Genomic DNA, 23,836 nt, shown 5'->3' with positions numbered 1-23,836 from the left:
CAGAAAAACTGTGAAAAGCAGAAATGATTTTTCCTGGTGATTGATGATTGAACGAATGTATCTTCTCTTTGTTTTCCTTCCGTATTTCCCATCTGCTGCTTGTATTTCGAGAGCGTTTCTTGCACGCTGTTGCTGGTGTTCCATGTTACAATGATTACATCTGAATATGTTTTCCTGGCCAAAAACAAATGTGCTTTTCATTGCTGCCAGTACACAAACGATATCACACGGCTACTTTGCATGCAGAATCCATTTTTCACCACCTTCGGCTTCATCACTTCGTTGTCTAACCCGTTTCACAGCCATCTAAGGACTTCAGACCCTCAGGAATGATGCCATCGGCATGGGATTATCCCAGATCACAAGACCGAACGCGGTGGTGAAAGGACGAAACCGAACGGAAATTGGATTAGCGTCTTATTGTGACTTCCATTATTGTTTGCCTTTCAACGCTGGCCGGATTTCCCATCCCCGTTCGTTCCCTTTGCCCTACCGAACACCCAACCCGGGTTGCGGGTGGAGCGAACAGCAAAATCCATAATTTACAACGGCTTAAGCTGCGCCGGGCTCGAGTTCTGTTAGCAAGCTCAGCAAGGATCCCGCGTTAGGTGAGCTGACCAAAAGTTAATCCGTTTTGCGCCTTCCCGGCTCCGTTTCTGCCCAGCTCGGGTCGGTGATGGAGAGAAAAGAGCGACAAGCCGCAAGGATACCGGAGACGGAAATTGAAACAAGCCAACCATGTGAATGTACAGTAACTTGGTGGAGCTAGGACGAGCTCCACGCGAGGTCCTGGTGAACGCGAATGGAGCACATAGTGTCGAAATAACGCCACCATCGGACGCAGGAATTAACGCAATTAGGCAACCAAAGGCTCACAACGAGGAAAACCAGGGTAGCGAAAGAGGACGTGGAAAGCTTGAACAGGCTTGCAGGCTCGTCTGGATGACCGTACCTGGTTGGTACTGGGGGTATTTCCCGCCTTTCGCTACGGTTTGTTGGTTTTACGGAAAAGCTAATTGGATTAGCAGATTTAACTCGTGGCTTATCCAGTGCCTTTTTAAATCGCTTCAACCTCCAAAAAGGCTCTACCCTGTGCTGTAAACGGTCGAGTACCCTGTGGGGATGAACAAGGACCATGTCGTCACTGTTCTGGTAGTTGTATCGCTACTCCTCGTTGGAGTCTGCTCATGAGAAGCCATCGATTATTCAGAGATGGCTAAAGGCTCGGCCCACCTGTGAGTCCTTCGGGCGAACAGCGAAACAGCGAATGTATCGTTTCACATGCCGTTTCCTTTCCAACCCACGATCCGCGCTGTCGCTCGCGTTTCCCGATCACGAGCGAGCACAATCGCGCTCCGATTTCCTTTGAAAAGAGGCGCGGACGCAGCAAGGACCTCGGTAAGGACCTCAACAAATCACCTACAATAAGGCACCCGAGCCTCGGCTCGTCCGTTGCGATCCGTCCCCGCGAAATCGGAAACTCCCAAAAAGGATATGCCGGGGCCCTTTTTTTTCGAGACCTTTGGACGCGTTTTTTTTGCCTATCTTCTATCTTGCCTTCCTTTGCGCCCACCGAGTATCCTGTGTCTGGGAGGAATCCCGGCCGGTGGGAACTCCGGTGGCACCGACAGGCAACCAGGACTCGAGCCGGGCACCCATGCGCTTCCGAAACCGTATCAGATTACGCTAATTTTTCTCACCAGGACTCGCCAGGACGCGCATCCTGCAACCATCCGTGCACGTAGGTGTGCAATCGCCGGTGTGTTGGCATGTCCATGAGATGGTTTTCTTTTGATCACGCTCCGGTGTGTCGGTAGCGGAAAAAAGGGCCACAATTGTGAAGGTTTCTCGCTCACCGGAAGCCGGTGTAAAATCGACGCCACAGGGCTGTGACGTTTCAATAAGACGAGCTCCGATGAGCGAAACAATGCCATAAGCAAATAATAAAGCACGCTGGGGTTTGTTTTTTTTCTCTCCTGCGAACAGCTGCCCCGGTGGGTCATGATTGCATTAATTTGCTGCCGTTCAAACCGCAAGAGGTCGCCACTGTCAACGGCTCGAGGACACGTTGCCTGCCTTACGCAAAAAACAATCACCTACTGCTGAGACGAACCACGAAAAAAAAAACCCCGATCGTCCTCGCGAGTTCGCTACCACCAGCCGCGAAAAGGATTGACGGAACAATGCTGTGCCGCGAGCGAAGCCAACGGATGATAAGGACACCCCAAGGTGAGGCAGGACTCGACCCAAGCCAAGGATCGATGCCGACCGCCGATTGTTTGTCAATAAATCAGCGAGCGGTCCGCGCCGCGTGGCATCACCGCGAGTCCCAATTTTCCCTATGCCAAGGTTCTATCAGGGGTTTCCACGTTCCCGAAGGACCGTGTTTTGGTTTCCCTGGTGGTGTGAGTGCGCCCATAAATTACGCCTTAGACTGCGCTAGGCCAGAGCTTGGCCAGAGTCCAGTTCCGGTGCAGCTGCCCAAGCGGAAGTGGAGCGCGTTGGGCTCCAGCGAGTGCAGGACTCGCAGGAATCCTTGCCGGAAGGACTATGCAATGGGTCGGTCTCACGCATCGCATCGAACCGTTGGACACGGTGCAGGTGCCGAGTACCTGGACCTATGCGGCTTGTTCGCCTGTGATCTTGGTCACACGGACACCGGTGTGTGTGACAACCGTTGTTTTCGCGCACACACACCCGTCTTCGGTTCTCACGCGCTATCGGGCTGCGCAGGAGTCAAAAGTGTTGATTCGTCGGCCGATAAGCGAACCGAGGTCCTTCGGAACGCCATCCCTTCGAAACCGGTGGGCCGTTATTTATGGGAGCAGACCGATTTATGTGTCCCGGTTTGCCGGCACCGTTACGCGAAAGGTCCTAGCGCCGTAGGGGCCACAATTTGTCGGGTGTGCATCTCGGGCCTGGTTGCGGTTGGCTTTATCTGTCGAAGGTACAGGAGCAAAAAAAAATAAAGGACGAAAACTGCAGGACGGCACAAAGCGAAACGTGGGCTTTTAATTGGGGGCATTAACACAAATCTCCCGGGCGCATCGAAACCGGGCGCATCGTAAACATGCCGCAGCCTGACGAGTCCTTAGGATGAGCCGCAGTACGCAGCCCGTTTTTTTTTCTCTCCTTCAACACCATGCCAGAGTTAACTCCCCACGGAAGGGCTACCGAGAGCCGGGCGAATCGTTGCAACCAGGGCACGAAAATCTTGGCACATGTGCGCTTTTGCCGAGCCCTGAAAAAGGACACGGTCCAGGATCGACTTTCAGCGTTTGTCGGCACCCAGCGGGCGGTCCTAGCGGCGGCATATTGCGTAAGCCTGGTTAGGACCCGGACCCGGACCCGGGCCTTGAACCTCCAGGACCTTCCACGAATGGCCGCCAGGACCAATGCCCAGAGCGCGTCAGGTTCACCCGAGTGTGGGCTCATATTGCCGGGGTTCGGGAAAAGGACATGACGCACTTGACGGCGCACTGGCTCACCGAAAGGGAAATGAAGACTGCAAAATGTGACAACAGCTCGTCGATTCATGAGAAAACGGTTTTTTCGAGGCGAAACCCAAGAAGAAAGACGTTACGCCGCCGATTTGGACGATGTGCGAAACACCGTGGCACAAGGCTCGCAGGACACACGATGTCCTTCAGCTCGAATTATGGCTTTATGGTGCATCATTTGGTGTTTGTGGTTACGCGTTACTAACCGTGGGTTTTATTGGTGTACCCGATGTAGTTGCTTCAACCACCACCTGAAGGGCTAAGGGCTAACGAGTGTGTCACCAGGTGATCTACCCGTGCGAGAGCTACCTAGTGAGCGTTTTAAGTGTCACTTTAGCAGCTTTATTGAGCACTTCCTACCTCGAGCTTGCAAACTACACCCAGCTCTCTCTCTATTCCAGTAGTACCTGGGATAATAGTGCTTGTGTACGCTTTACGTCACATCTTCACGGACTACCTCGGCGCAAGGATTCGACCTCGGAAGTAGCCCTTCGAAAAGCCACTCGAATGGAAGAAAATTCCCTACTAACGGTACGCTCCGTCGGAGGTCAATCGAGGTAGGACTCGGGTGCCTCCCTAAATTTTCACCCACCCCTCCCCAGGGCGAACACAATGCCCTTTCTAAAAGGGCGAGTCTTCGAGGCGAGTACAAAACGACCCAAATCGTGGAGGTGTCACCCAGTGGGCCTAACCGATCGCTGATGGAGTTGTCATAATACACACCGTGTGCACGCGCTAGGGGTGGGCAGAAGGAGGCGAACCCGGCCCCGTACGCCCCCTTTCGCTAACCCTTTTTTTTGTTTGTGTCTGTGTGTCGAACCGTTGAGGCCGAGGGATGGATGATCGAGCCCTTGCCCTTCGAACACGCCATGGAACACTAAGCGCCATGGATCGCGGCTTGGGAGCGTGACCAGGCGATAAACCGGGCAGATAATGAAGACGAGCCCTAGCAGGGTCAATTATCGAACAGAAGTAGCGAAAGGGTAGCGATATAAAGCGCGAATCACGCCGCCCCAAGGACGAAAGGGCCCGTGGAGGGCGAAAAGCCCTAAAGAAAAAAAAAACAAATGAAAGAGAACGAAAGCAGGACGTTTAAACGCATCGTGGCCGGGAACCGTATCATTTATTGGCGTGCTGTGTCCCCGTGCTTGGCGACTCCACGGAAGCCCTTTTAGGTCGCGTGATTCGCTGCACGATTTAATCCCCGGTCTTAGTGTGAGATGGCAGGATGCGTGTGAGAGCGGGAGAGAGAAAGAGAGAGAGAGAGAGAGAGAGAGAGAGAGAGAGAGAGAGAGAGCAACAAAATTGCACGCACGCACGCACGCTCGAGTGATGAAGAAAGGATCGGTTGAAGGGCCAGCCGAAAGGGATCGGTTATCCTAGGGCCCCGAAGGGTGCACGGATGCTTGTGCGTGTGCGAACGCCTCACGGGGGTTAATGGGTGTGTGCGTAGTAATAGGATGTTTGGGTGTCGGCTCCGCCTTCTTAAATACAGAGATTTGCGCGATTGGGTCCGTGCATTAGCGCACGCACGGTGATCACACAGCCTCCCTTTCACCCTCCCCCCCACACACACACACACACTAACCAGCAAGGAGCTGTTCCCGGTTTCCCGGCTGTCCTCAGCCACCTATGCAGGATGCTGTGAAGCTGTTGGCGCATGTGGGACAAGGACAGCACCGAAATCGGTGAAACGGGAAGCTTGCTCAGTGATTTCTCAGCGCTTGTGAAAGGGACAGCATGAGTGAGCGAGAAGGACGAACACACGTTGGTTCGTGGCTTAGGGAAATCTGCACGAGAAGAGATTTGAGGGAGCTTAGTTTTGGGATTTAGAAAAGTTGCCCTTTCACGCCCTCTCTCTCTCTCTTTCTCTCTCACTCACTCTGTTGCAAACACATGCACACGCACACCGTTTGTGTGCCACCTTAGCCTAGTTTCACGCCGTAATTGCCGTCCCTTTCCGCGCACGCCATACATGCCCGCGAAAACTCACGAGAGCGACGGAGATGAGCTGCATCGTGTCGCGGCCGTTTCGTGCCTTCTCACTCTACCACACGCTAGCCTCACAACTCACACACACGCGCGAGCGCGCGCGCGCACACGTAGCGTTAAATCCAGCATCTTTCCCATCACGCTTGCTCTCTTTCGCACAAGGGCTCGGAGTGTCGCATTCGCGCTCCTTGTCTCACGCACTCCACCCGTCGCGCCGTCTCGCCCTGGCCACCACGGAAATCCCTGTGCCGCTCTCTCCCGACACCCCACGCACCTCTCCCGGGGCCTAACGACGTATGGCGGCCTCGGGTTTCGTCCGAAAAGTAAAAAATCCAAAATCCCCGATTTCTCAGTCGAAATTCGTCAGCCGGATGGGAAAAGCGTATTACGCCGGCGAACCCTATAATTAGTCGAAACGTGCCCGTCGTTGGTTTCGCTTGCGTTCCGCTCATCCTTTTTGCCACACAGCCCGTTTCCCGTTCGTTTTTGGGGTTTTGGGCTTTGCCGTGTTGCCCTTTATTTATTCTGCCCCTTTTCTTTTGTTATTATTATTTTCGCCGTTGGCTTCTCGCGCCTCCTTGCCTCCAACGGCGTCCTTCCACGGGTCAGTACCCAAGTACCGGGGGCTCTCGTACCTCCCCACGACGGGAGTTTTGGATCGTGCGAGGAAAAGAGAAAGCAAGAGCGCACAACCGCGCGAAAGTGGAACCGCGCGCGGGTCGCGGCAACAGAAACGAGAGCGTTAAGAGCCGGGGCTGCGAAGGTGTGGAGGTGTGGAGCTGAAGGTGTTGATCCCGTCGAGCTCCCCACGTGCGAGCGCAGGAGCGGCCTGGAGGACATATCGGAAAGGACGAACCGAAGCGGACACGGAACACCTTCGTCAATTAGAATCCTTGGCAGGTCCTTGACGCCAAAAAGGCACCGATAATTGCACCAAAGTGTGGTACGGGAATTCCGGGAAGCTGCGTGGCCGCAGGATCAATTCGTACACAGTGACACCGTGGGTGACATTTGACAGCTCTCGTTTTGACAGGCATCGTGCGCGTGTATCAGTCCACCGATCAGTCGATCACTCAACGCAGCTATCAAAGCGCCTCCAGCAGCCGCCCATCCGTCCGTCCGTGTGTGTGTGTGTGTGTTCGTCCGTGTGTGTGTGTGCGTCTGTCGGTGATCTGTTGATCAGCACCTCGATCGAGGTCCAGAGCCACCAATCAAGCGCATGTTTGCAAGGAGCGCCATCGACCACCACAAGCTCCAGCGATCGTCCACCCCTCGCGCAAAACGGCGTGCAAGTGAGACAGCAACACAACAAGGCGTCTCGCTTCCGCGAGCACGAGCAGCCTTTCAACGCCAGCACTCGAAGAAGGAGGCCTCGAAAGAAGGAGGTGTTGATTTTTGTTTTTGGAGCCGCAGCGCAACAGCCACCTTTAGCAGCCTGCATCGGGCGATAAATCCCTGACAGAGCGAGACAGCGTGTACGTGCGTACGTGCGCGCACGCTCGCGTGTGTGTGTGTGCGTGGGTCACACGCGAGAGCGAGACGGCGTGCGTGGCCCAGGAAAGGAGGCCGGGCAGGATTTCGGGGCGCGCGCGAGTCTCGACCACGGTACGCACGAAGCCGTGCCGAAGCAGGACCGAGCGTGAGTGAGCGAGTGCACAGGCAGACAGTGGCCGTGTGCGTAAGCGAGACGGGTGGTGTTCGGGGCGGGCTGGTGTGCGCAGGGGTCTGGGGCGGGCCTGCGGGATGAACCCGGGTACCGGCAGGCAGCAACTAATGAACGCCGTTCAGTGAGGCCTTAATAATAGTGTTTAGAAGTGGTTAATTTCGGCTTCAGCCGCTCCGCGAGGCAGGTCACAAAATATCGCACCAGCTCCCAACTGCAGCAACGCCAGCGCCAGCAGCTTCAGCAGCAGCTTTAGCAGCAGCTCCAGCAGCAGCTCCAGCAACAGCAGCAGCAGCAACAACAACAGCAACCCCCCAGCAGCTTGATTCGGGACGTGGGGTTCGGGAAATTCGTGCAAATTTTATCCCCGCTCTTTCCCGGCCAGTGTTGTTCCGGTGTCCGTGGCCGCGTGCCTGCATGTGCATATGTGTGTGCGTGTGTACGTGCTTGGTGGATTCGTGGTGGGTGGATGGGTGTGTGGGCGGGTCGAGTGCAGTCGGCCCGGAAGTGAAAGTGTCCCTATCGTGGACAGGTGCTACGAGACGAAAAGCGCAAACGTGAAGGTCATGCTGATGCGCTAATTATCCTGGACCACAATCAAACACACCAGCTCGCAGGACTCGCAGGACTCGCAGGCGATGCCTTTGGTGGTGTTGAGTGTTGACGACCCCCGTTGCAGTGTTGAGTTGCTGAAGCTTTGTGCAGCAGTTCCGACGTAGGTCCTTAAGGTCCTTAAGCGAAACGCGTGCCAAGGGCGAAGGTTGGAACGACCGGAACCGACAACGGAACAACGACGTCGCGAGAGGTGTCGCGGCTCGGCCACAAAATGATGGCCTCACCTAGCTTCATGACGCAGTATCACAATCATCAGTGGAACAACGGCGCCACACAGAGCCAGGTAGGTAGTCTCTGGGGGTTTAGCTTCGGGGTTTGAGAACTGCGTGGTACTAATCTGCAGGATGTTCGTCATCTACAGTTGTCAGCGTTGAACATACTGCCGTATCAGTATCCACCGCAGCCACCGTCGGTGAGCAGCCTCGGTTCGGTGGCCTCCGTAGGCTCTGCAGGATTGTCACCGACCCAATCGATCGCTTCCTCGAGTGGAGCAGCCAGCAATAGCAGTAGTTTCAGTGCCGTCGGTGGTACAGGTCTACACGGTCCAGGTGTGGCTCTTGGAGCCACCGGATGTGGTCCTATCAGTGGCGGAGTAGGCAGTGGGAACACCGGAACACCTGGAGGAGGATCGAACACCGCTAGTCCGGACGTGACGGCTGCTGCAGCAGCGGCAGCAGCAGCTGCGGCGGCTTCTAGTGCGGCTGCTTCTTACGGTTTTGGCATGGTGCAGCAATCTGGAGCACTTGAGATGACCGCAAGGTAAGTGTGATGATCATAAATGTCCTTCTCGTATGTCCTTTTGTCGGTCACGTAGACCACACTTTGTCCTTAATCGCGAATACCCTTATCTTATCTCCGTCTTCCTTTGGGGATATTCCCATCTGTTCCGTTTCACCCTGACAGATCTCAGGCCATGCACTATCCATCGTACGCGTCGTACAGTCCCGCGAGTTACTACAACAACGTCGGCATGGCAACCAGTCCGTGGTTTGCGCAGGAGACGATGTATAGTACAGCGGCTGGCTGGCACGGTGCAGATGCGTATGGGCTTAAGCTGGAGGAGTACTCGCACCAGACACAAGCTCAACGTCGTTGTGCTCGCTGTACGTGTCCCAACTGCATCAACGAACTGTCCGGTCTGCCACCCGTCGTTGGTCCTGATGAGAAGGGTAAGCGACAACACATCTGCCACATACCAGGATGCGAGAAGATCTACGGCAAAACAAGCCATCTAAAGGCACATCTCAGGTGGCACACTGGAGAACGACCGTTCCAGTGTAAGTGGTTGTTTTGCGGCAAGCGTTTCACGCGCTCTGACGAGCTGCAACGCCACTTCCGGACACATACGGGCGAGAAACGGTTCACCTGCACGATCTGTAGCAAGAAGTTCATGCGGAGTGATCACCTCGCGAAGCATGTCAAGACGCACGAGAACAAGGCGAAAAAGATCGCGAAACGCTCGGAGAAGCTCGAAGAGGCGAAGATGCGTCGTGAGGATGCCAAGCTGAAAACGCTCGACTCCACGTCTACGCCAGTCTTGTCCAGGAAGTTGCCGGCTGGTGCATCCCTCGGCAAGTCTCCTTCAGCGAAGCGTCAAAAGCTGTCAGCTCGAGAGGATACCCGAGGTCGCGAGGATGACTCCTCTACTGCAGGTAGGACGACATCTCAACACCACAGCTCGAGCTCAACCATGCTGGAGGACATCAACGCCAACATCCGCGTACCTGAGATCAAGTCGGAGTACGGAGCCGGTGCTCTAAACGTCTTGACACCGCCTCCGACTGGAGACTCTCCTACTTCTGCTACAGCAGCTGCAGCAGCCGCTGCGGCAGCCGCCGCCGCCGCAGCAGCCGCCTATCAGAACTACCATCATCATCACCATCATCACCACCATCACGTCGCGGCCCATCATCACCATTCGCCGTACTTCCAGAGTCCGTTCTTCCAGGCGGGTGGAGATGTCGGTGCGACGCCTCCACACGGTAAGGGCCCCTTTGCGGGGTATAGCGACGTTGGTGGTGGAGGCGGTGGCACCTTTGGACACCCCGGGAGCAACAACCTGCGGCTAGGAGGAACCAACAGCACCTCCACGAGCCACTCCTCTACCTCACACGGCTGCGAGAGAACACCGCGCACCACTGGCAGTAGTTCTGCGAACGCAAGCAGTGCTGGCAATGGTGGCAACACCAGTGGGAGCAGCAACACCAGCAGTAGTAGCAGTAACACCAGCAACAACACCAGTGCCATCGCCGAGCTGAGCAACAGCCTGGTGAAGCTCGAAGAGTACGCTAACGGACACGGGCTGGGAGGAAGTCGCGTTGAGCCCGCTGGAACCTCAGCTACCCTCGAGAGTACACCCAACACCCTCAACAACCACGGACTACCTCATGGAGCGCAGCTGTACCATTCGCTGGCCAGCGACGCACCGTCCCATCACACGTACCATCCATATACGGGCATGAAACCCGCCGGTTCGATGTCATCCACGTACGGTAGTGCGAGCTCCTCCTATGAACACGAACCTTCTGCCTCTGCCAGCCAGCAACACCACGTGCATCCGGTAGTGAGCGCCAGCAACACACCTGCCCATCTTGCCTCCACCTACAACATGATGATGAGCAACTACTCACTCCATCAGCATCACCAACATCAGCCGCAACCGCAACAGCAGTCGCAACAGCAGCAACAACAACAACAGCATCATCACCACCAACAACAGCAGCAACAGCAACTCCTCAATCAACAGCAGCACCAGCAGCACCATCAGCAACTACAGCATCAGCTGCAGCTCAACCTCAACTCCGCCGCCAACGGTAGCGCGCTGTTCAAGTAAGTCTGCCGTGGCTAGTGTCTGCCTCCGTAGTTCATAACTCAAGCCAGTGATCCTGATGGGCAGCTCCGAGTTGCCCATGTGTCCCCAGTACGAACTACAGCAACCTTAGGGTACCGCGATTCCTTGCGTCTAGTGATACTTCTGCTGACAGTAACCGCATTTAACGGCCACCTAGCATTCAACTCCCGCGTAGCAGAGAACGAAACATGTGCCAAAACGCTAGGTGTCCTCAACGAAATCGTCCTCTTCCGTCCTGTTGTAGGCTTCGGAGTCGAGGTCTGACAAGAACTCTCTGCTGATTTTGCGCCAATTTGCTTGAGGCAAACACTTTGATGCATTTTTTTTTCTTTCGTGTGGCCACTCGTGAACCGACGTAGCTTTCTGCCGGGGACGAACAATGGTCCTGCGGAACAATCCCATTCAACCCAACGCTACTGAGCAACCCTCGGTTCGTGGTTGCAGCACGATTTACGATTTGTGCCCGGGTATTGATCCCGCGTTCAGGAAGCGCATTGAAGGGAATCGCTCGGGGTCTCTTTCGGGGTCGATTCCTTGAAAGAAAGCGCAGTCATTGCAGGGTTCCGGCGGGGTTTCGGTTGGGTACGGGTGCCGTGCCAGCTGGCAGGACCCCGACTGGCACATTCTCGAGGCGGAACTGCAAAACGGGCACGTCTTAGGACGCCTTGGAAAAACGCTCGAAAACTCGGCGCGTGCGGAATTTTTCCCGGGCATGTAAATAGAACTGTGTATAGTGCGTAAGCGAACAGAAAAGTGCGATGTTCCGAGGTGGCGGAACAGATCCCCCTTACCACAGGAGCAGAGAGGCATAACGAAGTGAAGGGTTTGATCGAAGGGAGAAGGGACGAAAAGGAGAGATAGAGAAAGGGATAGGGAAAGATAAACAAAACAAACGTCTACAAAACGATAAATTCTCAGTGCAAATTTTTTTAACTACGATGCTTAGCTGAAATGTGTTTGCGAAGTCGCGATAGAGGTGGTCATGAACGTGAAGAATGCGAATACTGCAGGTATGTGACTCAACAACAGCGCGGACAGTTTTCCAAAGAGAGAAAGAGAGAGAGAGAGAGAGAGAGAGATAGAAAAAGCGAGAGAGAGACGTTAGAGCGACGGCGTTCATTGATGTTTGCTAAAAGTGTACAGAGCGACAGCTATATTTGGATAAGAGCGAACTACAACAAAATATATACATATATATTTATGGAAGGTACCCAACCTTTTAGGTGTAAGAGGACTCGCGATGCAAGGAGTAACTTTACGACGATTATATTCACGATGCGAAATAAAATGTAAGCAAAACCCCATCCACCCCATTGAATCCTCAATCAAGCGTGTATGAGCTGAATGTGTCCGTCACCGAAGTGTCCGAAAGCGTTGTGCAACACCTCCTCGTGGAGTTCGTGGAGCTCGTGTTCCGTAGCCGGCGGATTCCTCGTTTCAGTTGCCTTTTTTGGGCAACATTGATTAATCTTTCATGCAACCGGCAACCGGCGTGAGTTTACCATTGCAAATCACCAACACCACGTACGTACGCCGCAAGATCCACAGGCGGGTTCAAGATTTATTCGCCACTTCCGCCAGATCCAAGTGCTGCGCCTCTGGATCAAGCGCCTCCTAGCGGTGAATCCGGCAACCACGCCTACGCCGATCGCACTCAGCCCGAAAGCGCCATTAGTTGGCGCTCGGATTCGGCTACCAACAGGCCAGCAAGTCGCGGTTTCCGGCGTGACCGCACCCGGTTGTGTGCTTTTGAAGACTCATGCTGCTAAACGAGCGATCGCCTGCCGCGACTTCGAGCTGTTTAATTACGAACGCGCAAGCTAATCCTGCGGCTCGCACGCGAACAGTGACGCGTGACGTTTGGGTTCGCGCGGGTCGCAAGTTTTAAGCGCACCCTCGTAAACGCGCGTCAAGGGATTTCGCGGATTTGTGACGAGTGTCGTATTTTGTGTACGCAGGACCATCTCAGCCACCCACGCTACTCATCGAGAGACATTCGACACCGTTCCGGCGATGGAGCGTCATTTCCCGTACAGCGAAGAATCGCCACCGGTAAGTAGCCGCCCTTTTTTTTGTTTGGGATCGAGTGTTTTGTTTTTCTTTTCCAATTTTCCGGTCGCAACCACCCACGACGCTTGATCTCGCGTTTCCGGTCGCGCGCGCGCGAGCGTTAATTCCTTCGCACTGTCGGTGAACATGACGCGCTTCCGGTTAGTCGCGGGTGCGGGTCAACTCCACGGGAGGGCCCTTTCGATCGTGTTCTTGCGTGTGATTAATTTCCTGCCTGTCGAGTGTTGCACCCGTTCCACTATCACCGCGATCTCGCGAGCTCAAGATGGCAAGTGGAAGAGAGAGAGAAAAACAAAATGATGGGAGGGAGTCAAGAAGAAGAGAAAAAACAATCCACTCCACAATGGTGGTTTAGATCGCGCAAATTGCGCCCTGCTTTATTTCGAAGTCCCGGCTGCTCGTAAACTACTTGACACCAGCAGGAGGGATGGCACTGAAAGTCCATAAAAAACGGGAAAACCGTGTACCGGGTGAAATTAAATCCCTGCCCTTTTGCTGCGCGCGTGATGCGCTAGGGAAAGAGAAGAAAAAAGAAGAAATGGAAACACAAGAAGATGAGAAAAAAGAGGCAAAATTAAACCCAAGATTGATATCGTCGTAAGCGCACTGACACGAAGCCTAGATTGCATTCTCGGGCTTGGTTTCGCGGTGTTCTAAAAGCCCGGGACGAGGAAAAACCATCCTCCAGAGTGACATTGGGGAAAGTCGAGCATAAAAAAATGAAATCAAACGAAAATAATAATAAACCCTACAAACGCGGATCTTCGGCACTTCATCGAGCGAGCTGTTGTAACCGCAATTACAATTCCCCCAAAAACGACGCCTTTTTGGTTGATGGGCGAAGATGGATGGCTTGATTAAAACCGCGCGTCGGGTGGCGTCGAGGATAATGAGGGCTAAACTTTGTAGTGGTGCCAGCGGCAGGTGCGGAAAATGTGGGGGGAAAATTGAAAAACATAATAATAATAACAAAGTAAGTCAGAATTTTCAGAATTCCAGACACACGAACCCACAAGTGCATGCTCACACTTGTGTGTGCGCGCGCGAGCGCCCGTTTTCCCCATTCATACTTGCAGTGCTTTCCCCCTGCCCACCCCTACCCTTTCACCCACCCTTTCGCCATCCCGGCTACCCCTCCGAGAGCGAGAGGGAGAGAGGGAGCGTGCGCGCGCGCCAAACCCCGCAAGGAAGCGTTTATGGTTTATTTTGTTTTACTTTATGTTGTGGAAAAACATAACAATCATCCCGTCGAGTATCACTATCATCAGCGCGATCATCATCATCATCAATAACATGATCGGGCCGTATAATAATCAACATCTTCGGTCCGCACCACTCGGTGGGGTGCAATTTCCGGACGAAGTGACGAAATGAAAGTGATGATAAAAATTAAGTGCCCTTGGCCGGGGTCCGAAAGGGCTTACTTAACCCGCCAGATAAACAATGAGCTCGCGCGCGCACACTCCACGGGTGAGAGAGGAGGGGGAGGGGGAGGTGGCAAGTGGCAAGGGGCTGGGGTAGGAGTATAGAGAAAAAAAAAACAGCAAGTACAAAGAACGAGACAAAAAAAAATGGTGCAATAAATAAAGCGAGCTGTTGAGCGGGACTCCCTAAGCAGATCGCCCTAAGCGGGCGCCAGAGGGAGGGGGTCGGTGGACGATGGCAGGGTGAGGGGGTGGGGCGAGAGAAACGAGGAAGGGAAGCCCGTAGCCCGAAGGGGTTGTGGTCTAATTTTTGAGAAAACAATTTAATTTTAATTTAACTACAATGCATTTATAATGGTCCACAACTCGCCTGGGAACGATCGTCAATTAGATCCACCAGGCGTTCATGTGTATGTGTGTTGGTGTTGGTGGCGCCTTACCCTGGGCAAGCCTATTAGCCAGAACGAATGGATGAGTCGTGTTTTATCTGGCCCCGGCCGGTGCCCTTTTTTTGTTGCCCTACCTGTTTCGGTTCCCTTTGTTGCGCTGTGCTGCTGTGTAAACCGTCTAATTGTGGCTGGCAGGAGAGCGAACGAGAGAGACAGAGAGAGAGAGAGTGAGAGAGAGAGAAGGCTAGAGCGAGCCGTGAAATGTAGGCGAATGGCGCAGTTAACGCTTAACGACGTGTAAGGGGTGTGCATGTTAATGGTGTCCCTTTGACACGAGCCCTTATCAACTGCCCGATAACGACCCGTGACTTCAAAAAGGACGAAATTTCAGGACTCACAGCTCCGTGCGCGATATGGATCGAATAGGATCAAAGGTGGTGGGGTAGGGTGGGGGTGGGGGAAGTGCACGCTTAAGTGGGTCCCAAAGTGCACCGGGACCGCGAGCAAATGGATCTGACCAAGCGCGGTTCACTAGGAAGCTCTCGATCGCGATTGCGATCTGGCAGCGAGTCTCAGCAGCGACCCAAAACCTGGGAGCATGTGGAGCACTTAAAGAGCGTTTCGGGAAAGAAGAAGGGGATCGCGGGTTCGCGGGCTCACGGCGCCGGCAGGTATACTTTCAAAAGGCCCCGAAACCAGCCCCGGTAGTCACGATTTGGGCTCCGGCGCGTAGAGCCCCGTAATTAGGATAGAAATGCGAACGGCGCTCCAGGATGGGCCGGTCTTCTGAAGCGAGCGGCGAAATGGTGAAAAAACTGCCAGCTCATCGTGAACCGTGTGCTTTCCCAACGTCTTCCCACCTCCACCGACCGTGGGGCCTCCGAAAATCGGAGCACACACACACATACACACATACGGCGTGCGCCCACTGGAAAGGACTCCGGGAAGCCGAAAATGCGAGGGCCCGGGATCTAGGTCTAGCAAATTGATAAATAATTACAGGGGCCTGCGAGACCGGTGTTGGTTGGGTTTTTCGGGCGCTAGCGCCGGCCGCCTTGATTTGCCGCCAGTTTGCTTTCTTCCGCCTTCGAGCCAGTTCGATGCCCTTTTTCGCTAACCTGTCAAGTAAGTGCACGGTATCGGTGCCCCCCTCTTGGCCGGTGTTGGCCAGGGAAACTGGCGGAATCCGCTCGTCATCGGTGGTCATCAGCGGGCCTGCCAACTTGGCCCCCGGGAACCCGATATCGATGAGCGCCGATCAATTTCTGGAGATTCATCCGATGAGATTACGAGCCGCAAGAGCTGTAAGAGCCTGTCGGAACCCGCGCGCATGCGTAATGGGCCCTCTTTTCAGTGCGGGACGTGATCGTCGATCAGGACGTGATAGAGGCCTCGGACGCCCTGAGCAGCGTCACAACAACGCGCGGTAGCGTAACCTCCGAACTCAGCAAGATCCCTATCCTCCTCGCTCTCTCTCTCTGTGTCTCTCTGTGTCTCTCGGTGCCGAGTCATGGTCGGTAGTTGTCCTGCGGTCTGTTTTAACTCCATCGGGGCCCTTTTCTTTTTTTTCGGCCCATTCCGTCTGTTTACTTAGGCTCCTCTTTTCGACGCCCGCATTCGGCGCTACCTTGCAGCGTTTCTAATGGCGAATCTTCGCCGCCAGGCTGGATCCTGCCAGTGTGTCGATGTTGAGTGCATCCGGGCACCTTCCCGGTCAATTCGCTTAAGGTCAGACATTCGTGGACATCTAGCGTAACGCCCGGCCCGGCCTCCTCCCGAACGCACCTGACGCAAGCGCAAGGATAATTATTGCGGTTAATGCGCTTCGGTTGGAGACGCGCGTTCGCGCTGGATCCCGAACGAACCGGAACGAGTGTTAGGCCGGGGCAGGGGTGACTGAGGATGTGGGGAAGGAGGGGGTGGGGTGGAAAATGGCCACGGTCGTCATCCATCCACCCATCCAGCGTCGCCGGATGGCGGCGTGTTTGCGGTTCACCCGTTCCGACAAATGGCCACCAAAGCACCGAAATGAAGCGAGCTGCAATATCAGCGGTTTGATTAATGGTCAACCGGGCTCCGGGCGACGTCGGGAAGTCGGAGTCACCACCAGCACACCTCCCCCCCCCCCTCCCGCTTACGCATCATTTCGGGGCTTTTTCGTCCGATTTTGTTTTTTGCCTTTTTTTTTTGGTGGCCTTTTCGTCAGATTTCCGACTGGAGCGCACGGTTTTCTTTTGTAGCTCACAGGGTTCGCCTTTCGGTGCGGCGGCAAAAGATAGATGGATGGCCTTTTTCGGTTTCCTTTTTTTTGACTTTTCTCGTGCCACACCTTCCACCCACCCGCCCGCCCGCCACCATGCCACCAGGTTCAGTTTTGTTTGCCTTCCCGGACGAGGCGCATCGCATGGCAAAAATCGGTTCACTCACGAAAACGAGCGACCCTTTCAGACCCCGGGGACGGTGGACCGCGCGCACGGACCGAAACATTTATTGAAGTAGATTGATGATGAGAATTGTTTTAATGTCTTGTGAACGATCTAATTTACTTCTGTCTGCTGAGTCTTTAACGCCGACGCCAACGCCGCAGACGGCGATGACGAACGGTTCCAGGATATTGGCCGACGCCGGCCGAAATGATTGAGTTTTTGATTTATTTTGCGTTAGAGCAGCCCTTTTGATGGTGCCGTTTCGGTTTCGTTGCTCCTTTATGGTTTCTCTCTCTCTCTCTCTCTCTTTTTACTTCTAGCCTGAACTGCTGTTCCAACTGTAGGACGCGAGTTCTCGGGATTTGCTGTTTTTATCGCTTTTCCGAATGGTACTTTTAGAAAAAAATCATTTGTGATTCTGAACAGCCTCGCGAAAGGCTCCCTTGAAAGGATCTTGGGCTACTTTGAGCCTAGTGGTCGTCCTTGATGAGCCTCCGGGATTTCCTTCACGCTTTTTGGATGGAGTTGTCGCACGTGCATCGTCGTCGATTTCCATACGCCATTAAGTGTGTTTTTTTCTCCCTTCTACTAGCTTTTACAAATTCGCTCTTTGTGCGCTAATGTATCCTCGATCTCACCACTCAAAGACCACCCACGATGCGGCACACGAAGGACATTCTGGAGGAGCAAACTCGAACACGAAAAAAAACCCAACCAACACCGAACCGCTGTTGGGGAGCCAAAAGTCCGCCCATTTTGTGCTACTTAATTTAATTATGCTTCATGGGGGGAGACTTCCAACATCGAAGAGACCCCCCATCGAGAAGGGTCAGCTACTTTTAGGCTTTCGCGCGAATTCGTGGCCCTTCTCGAAGGCAAATCTCGGCCCTCCGTGGGCCGGGGTGGCGCGTAATTTAGATTTACGGCCGGCGGTTCTAATTCAATTTACTGCCATTTCACGCTAATGAATTTGATAACGACTTCAATCCGGCCATCGACAGGACGAAAGCAAAAAGGAAGGGGATGCATGCTTCGGGTGCTTGGCCGAATGAAAATGAAATTTTTATCTCATTACCGCAACCCCTCCCACACCAAGTTTTCCCAAGCCCTCCCGTCGTGGAACGCGCGAGGACCTTTTTCGGTGACTTTTAGCCACGGACGCCTAATGATGGTGGGCTTCTGGCACGCGTGGCTGACCAAAAGGGCCCAGCAAAGGGCTATAAATTTAAAATCTGCCCTCTCGCTCTCGTGGGTGGAAAACCCACACACCTCCCCCCCCCTCCCTCCCGAGTGCCGTTCGCTACTCTTATTTTAATGTAACAAATGAAAAGCAATAAATAAATCCCGACCAAACCCCCCGGGGGCGGTCTGTTTTGATCTGCGGTGCCCTCGTCTCTCCCCAGGGCCCATTTTTCCCCGTGAAGCCGATTTAAACCCCGTGAAGAGTGCGGAACCGTGCGGGGGTTTATTTTATGCTCCTGCTGGTGCCCGTCTCCGAGCTCCTGTGCTCCTGTGTCCGTGTCCCGTGTACGGAACAACGTTCGGAACAGCAAAAACCGCATATTGCACGATTGAGAGGGTGCCGCCCTCTGCCACGGGACTGTTGATGAAGTTGATGAAGTGCGCTGGTTCGGTGGGTGGGAGAGAGGGTTGGGAAAATGTAGCGAACGCGGCATACCGCTAGGGGTTGCCCTGAGGACGAAGGGTCGTTAAAGACGAATGTCGATTCGGTGCTCGTTCGAACCGGTGATTCATTCATGAGCTCGAGTTGCGTGATACGGATTTTTAGCTCGATTTGGCCCCGAGCGCTTGACCCCATTTTTATGGTCTTCCTGCATCTGTGCCGCGTGTGGCATCGTGGGGAGGGAGTTTTCCACATCTGGTCTCCATCTCGTGACGAATGGAAAACCCAGCGCCCGGGGCGGAAGTGTAAAATCGATTTTCCATACCATAAATCACCACGCTTCCGAACGCACAGCTCGGTGGCGCAGTTCACTTCCGGTTTTTTTGGACGTCCGAGCGGTGGTTGAGACCCTATCGGGAAAATCGCAAATGCAAATGGCGCCCACTGTCACCGCCTTACTGCGGGTGAGTCGGGAAAACGCGTGAAAAACTTCCCCCCTCTCTTTGGCTCACGTTCATTAAAATATTTTTCACATCAAACCAGAAGGGGGGGGGGGGGAGGGGGGTGGGCCAGGTGAGGACTCGGGACCCAAACCGGAAGTGTATCGGATTTCCGAAATCGCTCCGAAATCGCTCCTGAACTCGAGTGGTGCAATCGGCAAGTCAAGTAGCTCGGCTGTGCTGCTCGTATTCATGACTATTGGGTGGGTGGGTGGGGGGGGGGGGGGGGTAGGGGTTGGCAGGATGCGCGCTCGGGCGTATAAATAACTCAACTTTCACCCCACCCCCCTTCCCCCACCTCCCTTCACCGCACTCGTTCCGCCAGGGCAAAATGCCAAGGGAGAGAGACAAAAAAAAAACGACGTCGCAAAAAACCTCGTCGAGGGAAAACTGCGCACACACGCACGGCAAAAAAAGCAAATCACGATCAAATGGCGAGGGAAAACGAGGACGAGAGAGAGAGAGTGCAAAAAAGCAAACAAACACAAATCCCCCTCACGTGGCCCTTTTCGCGCACAAGCGACCCCCGGAGCGGAAGTCATCCTCGCATTTCGGACCAGCTAATGCCAGTCCGGAAGTGATGCTTCCGATGTCACACGGAAAACTCAACCACGAGACGTGAGAGTGAGAGAAAAAAAAAGCAAGGAAAACTCGCGCACCGGGGAAACACCGAAGCGGGGCCATTATTCCGCAAGGATGCGCGCCAGGACGCGCCCGGTCATGTGTCTTCTCCCACCCCAAAAAGGTCCGACATGACAATGAGAAACTTTGTCCTGTCGAGCGATGTTAAGTGCTGCCACCACTGGCTGCGTTTATGAGCTTGTCGGGATGTGAAGCGAAATAACACGCCAGGATGCGGGAAAATCGGGCCAGGCTTTGCTGGGTTGAGGTGGTCATAAAAAAGAGCGACAACGAGCCGTAAAGAAAGCGGACCGATTCCGGACTCGTTGCGTGCGTGCGCGAGATTGTTTGCTTTCCATCCGCCCGTTGGAAAAACGCCCGCGAAAAAGAGGCCCCGGTCGTTGGGTTTTATGGCGTGGCCCATTAAAGTGGTTCGGCCCTTCGGTGCGAAGAGTCGTTTTGGGTTGCGAGATGGAGGCGAGATGATCGCTTTTACACGAACGACTGCTACTGTGCTGGGCTACCTGATGGCCATTTTGTGCTCCCCTTTCTAATCTGCAGATGTGTTCTGGAGATGAGTGTACTTGGAGTGGCTGTAATGCGGTGGTTGTGGTGTCTTGGAGGGGGTTGGGTTTTAGTCTGAAACATACTCTTTAAGAATATCACTCGTTTCCTTTTGATTGTTTTTTCCTTGAGCCAATATCTACCCTTAGGAAACCTTTCATAGTCTACCAATTACTTTGAGCTAATAACTATGAATTTTCACAACAAATATAGCCCGAAAAGGATATGGTTTACCTGTACTAAGGACAGTGGGGATGGAGATGAATCAAGCACAACGAGTTTTCCTACACGGAATGTAAATCGAAGTGAAAATCAGAGATTTTCCCACTTTCAGGCGCCAGTGTTCGTTCCCTTTCGTTGTGGGTGTTTCACCGCGACCTTGACAGCGCGTGACGCATCGAAATATCACAACCCCCACCCCCAGCATCCACCCAGAGATGCAATTGCACCCTGCTTTCGCACGAACGCGATCGCATTTTCCTGAACAACAACGATCGCTTTCTACGCAGCCCTTTCGTGTGCTCGGAACCTAAGAAGCAGTCCGCGCAGGCAGCAATCAAGCAACCAGACTTGAAACTTGTAGATGGAAGTGTGGTGGGGAGGGGGAGGTGGGGGTGGTGGTGGTGGGGATTTTTATTTATTTCCCTCTCATCCCCTACCAGCCACCCGTAAAGCTCAAGCGGCCTCCATCCGTTGAGGAATGCCGATCCGTAATAATCGCGTACTTCTCCGTACTCCCTCCTCTATCTCTCTCTCTCCCTCTCTCTCTCACTCTCTCCTTCTCCCTTTCCCCCTTTCTCTATCTCTCACTGTGCGCCTTCTGCTCCTCTGTTGCGTCTCGTACGGCCCCAAGCCCGGGGCGCAATTAATTCAATCCGCAGCAATTGATTACCGGTCATGTAATAGTCTGTAATCAGTTTCGGAGGATAATTTGCTCTCGTTTGCTACTTACGCTCGCGCGCAGCACCGAGCACCCACCCCCACACACACATACACACACACACACAAGCCGACAGGGAATCCCGGTGGGTTGGCAGCGAAATTGGCGGCTGTCGGGTTTGGGCCCCTAGAAGCAGCAAGCAAGCAACCCCCTTTTTGTGCTAGCCCTTTCGCTACCGAAGTGACGGATCGAGCCGCCCGCGATCGACGGAATGCACGCTCGGCGTGATTTGCCGGCCATAAAGGGCGATAAAGGGCTAGCTTGGTCTGGTCCGAACGATAGAAAGGATCGCGGAAAGGACGCGCCCGAGCTGATCGAGCGATCGAGCAGGCGTAATTGTGCCTCGCTCGTGTTCGGCCTATTTATTTAAATTCCAGCTCCGGTTTTCAGGTGTCTCGAGGTGAACGAGCGAACGAATCAATTCCTGCCCCTCCCGGGGAAAAGCAGTTCGCCCTGCGCACCGTGCGATCTTCTCCACGGTTCCGTTTCACCCAGGGCCGTTCTGCTGGCACCGTGGGGTCGCAAAACCTGGCCCGATCGATGGTGGTTTCCTTCGGCTCGACTCACGCAGGGCGCTGGGCAAATGGTAGTGACGTGCAAATGACTATTATCAGTGCAAATAAAGTGCAACGCGCGCGCGCGCGCACGCCCTGCTGGTTGGCGGGAAAATCGCCTCGGATCCACAAACCACAGGAAAACGAAAAAAAAAACACAGGAAAAAAAGGGGCACCGACCGAGCCGCCCTGGCCAGGGCAAACAGGGCCGCACCGATGGCAGATAATCGCACAGCCGATTTGCCGACCCTGCTGGGCTTTTCCGGGAGCGCTATAGTTTAACGGAAGCTGCCACCGATCTCCGGTGTGTTGGCGCGCGCGCGCGCGTGCACAGCCGCTGGAAGCTGTGCAGAACAGCTGCTGCTATTTTTCCAGCGATTATCCCGCAACGTTCCGGGAAGGCGATCCGCCTGCTGTCAGCTGGAGCCCTCTGTCCTGGAGAGAGCACGATTTGTTTTAAGCTACGATGAACGAGTGAGGTAAAAAAAAAAGCGTGCCCTCTTTGTAAAAACATACACTTTTTTACAGCTAGACACCATCATCAAAAGGGTGGTGGTTGTTGTGGTCGTGTTGGAGGAGGAGGTTTGAAAAGTTCAATTCCTGCTCGAGCTGTAGTTGCGCTGCTTACAATCACCTGACAAAACTGGAACGGTGCTATGTTAAACTGAACGAGCGCGAGAGTCAAACCGGGATTCGAACCCACTCTCACCTGCGTTGTTGGACAAACACTAACAGGACTCACCTTACGAACAGAGCCACGATGCTTGACAAAATTTAGGTGCTTCCGTTCGGTACCGCTTTCAAACGATGAGCGGCGATTTAGAGATTAATTTGCCCGCTCGATTTGACCATACGCCACCGGCAATTATCCTACCAAATCGAAGTCGCTTCCGGGGATGGCCACGAACGAAACTATGGCAAACAGTGCGGGCGTATCGTACCCAATGCTGGTGACTTTAAACCAGCCACGTGGACGGTGCTAATGAATTTTCGTCCGCGCGTGTGAGCGCATTTCATTGCCTAATTGTGCGCTCCAGTGCATTAGCGCGCGACACGTGGCGTTGCTGTCAACGCTCGCACGTGTCAACGAGCTCGACCGTTGGGCTACCGGGAAAAGCGACCGCTGGTAGACCAGTGGTGATGCGCCGAACGGTGATTACTTATGCAAACTCCAGACTGCTCCTATTGACGGCCCAGCTGGCCCATTGTAGCCCTTCGACCTGGCGCCAGTGTTCGCGATCGTGCCTCACCGATAAAGCGTCGGTCTAAGTGGAACCGCTAGATGGAAGTGGCCCGTAACGACTCGATCCGGGGGAAAAGCGCCCGCTAGATCCCCTTTTCTTCAACCCTCCCCCCCGCCCCCCCCCCCCCCCGCTCTACTTGCTAACGAACGCGGGTCAATTGGCGGTACGAAGGGAAAATGAATAATTGGGCGAAAAAATTCATAAACCCAGCAAAGGCCGGAGAAAGCACGCGGCTAGATGAAATCAAAGAAAGCCCGTTTCCAGCGCCGATGGTAGCATCCCCACCGTTCCCTCCAAAGCCCCAACGGTCGGGGGTCCGAAGCTCGACAACAATAGCCGCAAAATTGCCACAAATTAATTAGATTTAATCTAGTGAAATCAATCGAAGAAGCACCTAGCGGCGCTCTATTATTCGGCCCGGCGGCGGCGTCGGCGTCGGCGATCGAAGCGCGATGAATGGTGGAGCGCCCATGACGGGGCAGCTTTTGGCCCTCGGTGGCCCGAGTCCTGGGTGGGTTCGGGAGTCGCGGGGAGGGTCGATGAGTTTCGGATTTTTTAAAGAGCCTTTACAAACGCTTCCGATGACGCAACGCATCAAATAGCGTGGAAGAAATTAATATGATCGTTAAAGGAGCTAAAGAAGAGCGTGGTTCCAGTGGTCGAGCAGACCGTAGAGTGACCGCATGGGGCGGTTTCAGAAGGCTTCAGCGATGGTACGCCTCGGACGCGATAGTGTCAGCGAACACATCACCAAGACGGCGGCCTTCCCTAATTGCAAATAACTGTAGTGGCGTGTTTCGTCCACGTTCGGGGCTGGGGTCGGTCTCGCGGATTGTCAAGACCCATCGTCGTCGGAAAC

General features: G+C 54.2%; 1 protein-coding gene across 1 annotated transcript; it reads left to right on the top strand.

Moving 5' to 3' along the window:
* The first annotated feature begins 7,981 nt into the window (after positions 1-7,981).
* Positions 7,982-10,712, top strand: LOC128728390 (transcription factor btd). The gene is made up of 4 exons (XM_053822012.1): positions 7,982-8,053; positions 8,132-8,529; positions 8,674-10,599; positions 10,667-10,712. Exons 1-4 carry the CDS (start codon positions 7,982-7,984, stop codon positions 10,710-10,712), a joined length of 2,442 nt encoding a protein of 813 aa, XP_053677987.1.
* The last annotated feature ends 13,124 nt before the right edge of the window (positions 10,713-23,836 follow it).

The sequence above is a fragment of the Anopheles nili genome, chromosome X (genome assembly GCF_943737925.1).
Source record: "Anopheles nili chromosome X, idAnoNiliSN_F5_01, whole genome shotgun sequence".
Lineage (NCBI taxonomy): Eukaryota > Metazoa > Arthropoda > Insecta > Diptera > Culicidae > Anopheles > Anopheles nili.
The sequence above is the reverse complement of the archived record's forward strand: the minus strand, read 5'-3'. Positions and strand labels throughout refer to the sequence as shown.